The sequence below is a fragment of the Sipha flava genome, unplaced genomic scaffold (assembly GCF_003268045.1).
Source record: "Sipha flava isolate LNK unplaced genomic scaffold, YSA_version1 52457_pilon_pilon, whole genome shotgun sequence".
Lineage (NCBI taxonomy): Eukaryota > Metazoa > Arthropoda > Insecta > Hemiptera > Aphididae > Sipha > Sipha flava.
This window is the reverse complement of record NW_020273489.1, coordinates 35,452-41,860: the sequence shown is the minus strand read 5'-3', so window position 1 is coordinate 41,860 and position 6,409 is coordinate 35,452. Positions and strand designations below refer to the sequence as shown.

General features: G+C 31.5%; 1 protein-coding gene across 1 annotated transcript in view; it reads right to left on the bottom strand.

Moving 5' to 3' along the window:
* Window positions 1-2,721: 2,721 nt before the first annotated feature.
* The window catches only part of LOC112690865 (polypeptide N-acetylgalactosaminyltransferase 3-like), a 33,221-nt gene continuing 29,533 nt past the window's right edge, over window positions 2,722-6,409 (bottom strand). The window contains exons 6-10 of the mRNA XM_025564969.1: window positions 5,913-6,232; window positions 5,208-5,388; window positions 4,983-5,125; window positions 3,571-3,873; window positions 2,722-3,013 (exon numbers count right to left, since the gene is read on the bottom strand). Of these exons, the coding sequence (XP_025420754.1) occupies window positions 2,882-3,013; window positions 3,571-3,873; window positions 4,983-5,125; window positions 5,208-5,388; window positions 5,913-6,232 (1,079 nt within the window). The 3' untranslated portion in view covers window positions 2,722-2,881. The remainder of the gene's footprint in view (window positions 3,014-3,570; window positions 3,874-4,982; window positions 5,126-5,207; window positions 5,389-5,912; window positions 6,233-6,409) is intronic.

The window sequence follows — 6,409 nt, the reverse complement described above, 5'->3', positions numbered from 1 at the left end:
GTCAACTGTATTATACCTTACATTCAAAGGGCTCAAGCCCGTAAAATCAATCAATCAATAAATAAATAAATAAATAAATATAAACCTATATAATTATATAACACGGTATAAAACGACAATACAAAATAATTACCATAAATGTGTGTATAGTAAATAATAATATATTGAGTTGTGGGAAAAAATGAAATACAGATACATTGTAATTGTTGTGTCGAAAAAATAACAGTGGTTCCCGTTGTATTTTAGTAGTTCGACGTGATTATTTTAACTTTAATGCGTTTTTAGTTATTTATTTATTTAGTTGATGAAACCGTTAAAAATCATTATACAGTGATATATTATAAGTATCTCACTTCGTCACCAAATAAATCATAGGTACTTACCTACAACTTGCCTATGTTGCATACTGGTATTACGAGGAGTCTCACTTCTATGTATTAATCAATTTAATCGATATCGAATTAGCGTTAAAACGGTTTGAAATTAAACCGTTTTGAAATTAAGACCCATAACGTCATGTAAACACTTAAAAACGGTTTAAAAAATGTAAACCGTTTTAAAAGTTAAAACGCTCGCGCCATGTAGTTTAAGAATTTAAAACCGTTTTATATGCTCAAACCGGATTATTAAATGTACATATAAACGCGGGATATGTTTTGCATTAATACGTTTATCACAATTATTGTGATTCATGTTATCAGTTATCACTTATCAGATTTTGTTTTTATATATTTATTATTTAACTATATTAATTTTTATATATTATTATTTGTACAACTTAATAATAATTTAATAAGAACACAATAAATGCAAAATTATAAATTTATTATGAAAATATATTATGAATCAATATATTACTTATCAGATATCCTCCTGGAACAAACGACCAAAGTCATGAAGTAAAAATATTAATTTTAAAACGGTTTATAAAATATTAGCTAAACCGATTTAGTATATATTTGTATATAAACATCTAAAATTGGTTTAAGCTAAACTGTTTTAAATAATTTTAAAACGGTTAAATTTTAAACTGTTTTAACGCTATCATATAAACGTAGTATATGTTATAATCAATGGTTTAACAATGATAGTTTAGAATTTCATTCAGAATATTGACAAATCTTCTACGTATTTTTTTCGTTGCACCTATTACACAAGTGTAGGAAGCTAAAGTTGTTTTACTAGCATATACAATAGAGTTATTAATGTTAAATTAAGGTTGATAACTTGAGATTTCAAGTTATTTTAGAGCATACCAAAAATCAAATTGCTTATGATTTCGATTTTATTTCTTCGATTTTCAGTTATAAACCGTTCTTGACAATATTTTTTTTTTTTTTGCAAAACTCAAGCCAATAAAAATTAAAAATAAATAATCAACTCTGAATAAGTTTCAACATACTCAAATGTATTTTAAAATTACTTGTTATTCCACTAGATCGATGGAACGATAGAAATAGAATACGGCTTACTTAACTTTAATTACTTAACTAATCGAAAGTTGATTGTAATAAAGTTCATTTCGATTATTTACATGAATAATATATGTGTTTGGGTATCGAACAATATTAAATATAATAATTTTCTCGTATTCTATAAAACAGTTTAACATTTGAAATCAGAGGTGGACTGACCAGGGAAGCAAAAGAGCGATCGACTCCTGGTTCCTCGATAGTGTTATATTAATTACCCGGATACAAAATGTAATATTAAAAATTAATGGTAAAACACTAATCATTTACTATTAGAATATCCAAATTTGGGCGAAATTAACTAAAAATATTTATTAATTAAAATTTAATAATAATAGGTTCAGTTGAACCCTCCCCCCGGGCCCCTCAATACCCAGTCAACCATCGTTTGAAGTATTATCAATAGCCTTTTCGATATCTTTTGTTGAGTTTAGTGCCAATCCTTATTGAGATTTTACAGTGGTCAAAATTTAGTTTTTTGTAAGGATAGCTGTACGATAGTTTAACCACTTATGAAATGCAAAGAAAAAAATTAAAAATGTATATTATTTCGATTTAGAGACTGTTTCTGGTCTTTTATTTTTCTTTTGTTATTTTATGTTTTGAACGCCATTCTTTTATAATAGTCTAGAAAATATATGAGCATTGTATTGTTTTCAAGTCAAATATCCATGATTGTTTCTAGAATAATCAATACAAATTCCTAAATCAGTGAACTAAAATTTATGAATTGAGTGATTATTATAATCTATAACATATATTACTGTGCACATACATGTATAACAAAAATAAAAATTAATTTGTTTTTTTTTTTGTTTTTATATTTTGTAATGAGTTGGAAACAAAAAATAGTTTGAAATATATAAAAAAACATAATTTTTAGTAAAAAAAAAAAAAAAATGGAAAACATTACTTTTATATTATTCACTTTATAACATGTTTTCAAAGTAAAATCATTTTGCTATCAGAGTTGATATTATAAAATATGCATTTATAATAATTAATCTTAAAATTGTTCACGATGAATACAAAATGTGTGTGCATAATGCATAATGCATGATATAATATTGTTAGCGCAAGATTTAAAATTAGACTGACTTAACATATATTTAAAACTTAAACAGAATACAAACAATGAAACACATCAATTCAGTATGAATACAGCTAAAACAATAAATATTTGTTAATCAACAGTGTTCTTTTTGGCTCAAACCCAAAAAAGGCAAAAATAATAATAATAATACAATAATTGTTTAAAAAAAACGAAGTCCAACGTATATTTAGAGGAACTTTAAGACGTCGCACAAATCGATGCGTGTTAAGTACAACGGAAAACAGTTTTGGTTATCGTACACCGAATGGTGATCTCAGTGTAATAACCATGATACCGCAACGGTACCGATATAACATTATTTCCACGGGATTCTTTCGAAATTCCATTTTTGACTAGCATGATTGGCGCAGCCTTTGAGCACAATGCTGGATTCGCCTGCTGGCAAGTCCAAGCACAGGTTAGAATGTAAATGAACTAAGTTCATGGTCTGTAAAGGATTGAAAAAATTATTATTAACACATTGTTGTTGTTACTCGTAATACCCGTACTGCAAGTTGCAACAAAATCATAAGTACATCGTATTGCCTAATACCGTGTCGACGGGGTAGTGGTAAACGGATTATTGTTGTTATTGAAAAAAAGTCGAAAACGTTTTCAGTTTTCTTTTGAAAATAAAAAATACTATTGGAGTCTGACTGAAAAAAAATTAAATTTGATGTTTTAGATGTTTTTGTTCTATTTTTTTTTTTATAAGGAATTGTTTTTTTAGAAATCGTCACCAGAAACAATTATTGGATTAGATTTCAAACATGTTATTATTGATATAACTATTGTTTCTCAGTTATTATTTTGTCGGTAGCCAAAACCAATTCAATTGAGTAGAATTGTAAAAAAAAAATCTTTTTTTCTAAAATAACCTAATACTATGTTTTTACATGAAATATTGTTTACGATTCGCAGCACGTTTCTCAAGAAAATCCTCCCTATAGGCACAATACTACGACTGCATTCATATAATTATACTCATTGTCCCAATGCACTCACATCGGCGTCGTACTTCCAGCGCTGTCGCTTTTGACCCGTACAGGCCACAATCCGGACCTTTAGCGCAATGTCATCGGCTAGTTCCAGCTCAGGCGTGTCTAGGCATACCGACTCGTCGGTCATTAAAGATCCGGACCACACGCTGGAATCGATACCCTCTTCGGGAGCCATGACGAACATGAGGGACAACGAAGGACGACCCTGGACGTCACAGGAGCTAATCCTGACCGGACCCATGGGCTGGTTCAACGAGCCACGTCCTGTGGGTTTTTCCAAACAGCGATTGGACAACATATGTTTTATCTGAAACAGAGAGAAAAATAATAATAAATTATTAAAATAAATAATTAATATAAATAATTAATTGGGGACAATGCAATGAACATTTTGTGTACCAGAATTTAGTTCATAAATTAAAAATGACATTATTCTATATGTCAATCGTATTTGTGTTTTATTTTTAAATTGTATAACACTTTTTACAGTTTCACCCATTGACGAAAAATCTAATTTTAAGAGCACATCATCTAAATAAACATAGTAATATCATGATTAAACATTTAAACTCAAAAAACGGGTAGAGGGTTGAGTTATATGTGCATGGTATAGTGTGAATTTTAAAAAGTGTAAAATGTTCAAATTTACTATCGAAATAGAAGTATACGAATTTCAGAAATGATTTTGACGTAATTAAAATGTATTTTTTTTTTTATCCTGGTTATTGTTCCAATGTAAAACAGACTCATGAAATTGTTATTATGCATAAAATGAGTATGATAAAAAAAAAAAAAAACTTGCTAATTTTACAAAACAACAATGAATGTAAATTCTTTCTCTTGAATTAATTAATTTACAAATTAAATAATCATGATTATTTAAGAATAATTGGAGTTAATAGTATGTATTTTTTTCCAATTTATAATTGGATTTTCATAATATTTTCCTTTTTTTTCGTTCCAATACATAATTCAAATAATTATAGCTTTTTATAATTGGAATAATTATTCTATTATACCTTGTTCGGTATTTTATATTTTATCAAATATTAATTTAAAATGAACATTTTCTAATTGCATTGGAAAAATAATAACGCCTGTGTACGCAAGCAAATCAAAATTATATCGTTATTGTAATTTAATATGTATTAGGATGATTAAAATGTAACTATAAAAATATTTCAAGTAATAAAACATAAATCAATTAATGCAAAATACGAAATCTATTATAATTACTCCAGTTACAGGTGCGTACAATAGTAATTATACGGCACAGTTACATCATTTAGATACGGGAGAAAGTCATTCAAGTAAAATATTTAAGCCGAAAAAATGTTAAAAAGCGCTTTGAAAACATCGTTGGTCATAATTTGTGAACATTGAACGCGATTTAAACCGAATGAAAATCATTCTTACCTTCCCGAAAAACCGCTGATCGGTTGGCAAAAAGTGTTCCGGCCACACGTTTTCTAGATACCATTTGAACCCTTTGCACTTCAGACGGTCCTTGAGCTCCAGCCTGGTTCTTATCTGCTGTTCGTCGCGAAATTTTGCAGCTTCTAAACAGACGGAATTGGATTGAAAAAAAAAAATTAAAAAAATGTAAAAACACCGCTCGCGGGCAACGACCGAAGGACTTACCAGGGTTGAACTTGAAATAGAACTGCTGCCATTCGTCCATCCAGACCAGGGCGACACGTGCTAAGTTCGTGTACAGCACACGGGACACACCGCCGGGAAACGTGTACGGGGACGACTTGCGGAACACGTGGCCGACGTGGGAACACGGAGCTATCTCCACGCTGCCACCACACTGCCACACCTGTACAAGGGTTAGGGTTAGAGCAGGGATTGCAAATAGGATTTTTTAACGTGCCAATTCATGACATGATTAAAAAAAAAAAAAATTCAGCCGTGCCATAATTATTTTTTTTAGCACAGAATGCAAAAGAAAAATTAATGATTATAACGCAGAATGTTATGTAAAAATAGAAATAATGTAAAAAAAAAAATATTAAATTATTATTATTGTTCGTTAGAATACAACGTCTAATCAAAGTGAACACGCACTTCTAGTGAACTAGTGTCCCACAATATTACAACATATAAATTGTATTTTATAATAATAAAGATAATACGCCGTTGTGAAATATATATTATTGGTTTGTGCAATTGATAATTCAATTTATTGTATGTTACTTAAAAATCTATGATATATATATCGACAAATGAAAGTTTTTCGAGTGCCGTCGAAAATCTCATGCGTGCCGACCTTGGCACGCGTGCCACTTATTCTACATCCCTGGGGGTTGAGAGAGACTCGGTCGAACCGCGCCGCGAACGTACCCTGAACGACAGCTCCAGGTTCTCGCCGCCCCACACCTCCATTCGCTCGTCGTAGCCGCCCAGCTCGAAGAAATACGACCGGTCCATGGCGAACAGGCCACCGGCCATCGCGGGCGTGCCGAACGCCTGGGTCGCGTCCCGGCGCTCATCCGGCCGTGGGCGCGTGTACCACCGGAAGTGCAGGTCCCAGTTGAACGCGCCCCAGTGCAGCTCGAAGCTGCGCACGTACGCGAACGTCTCGTCGCTGATGATGTCGATCACGGGGCACACGACGCGTTTCCGGTCCCCGGCCACTCGGCTCACCAGACCTTCTAACCACCCTGGAAACAAAAACCGTCACGATGATCGATCATCAATAACAACAACAACAACCCTCAGACATCTCGTCGTTGAAATAAGAAAAAGCGAAGTTTACTTTGTTCCAAAAACCAAAACAGTCAAATTATTTATGTTATTTACATTTTACAGTTTATTTTATATTTAAGTTAATTGAAAAC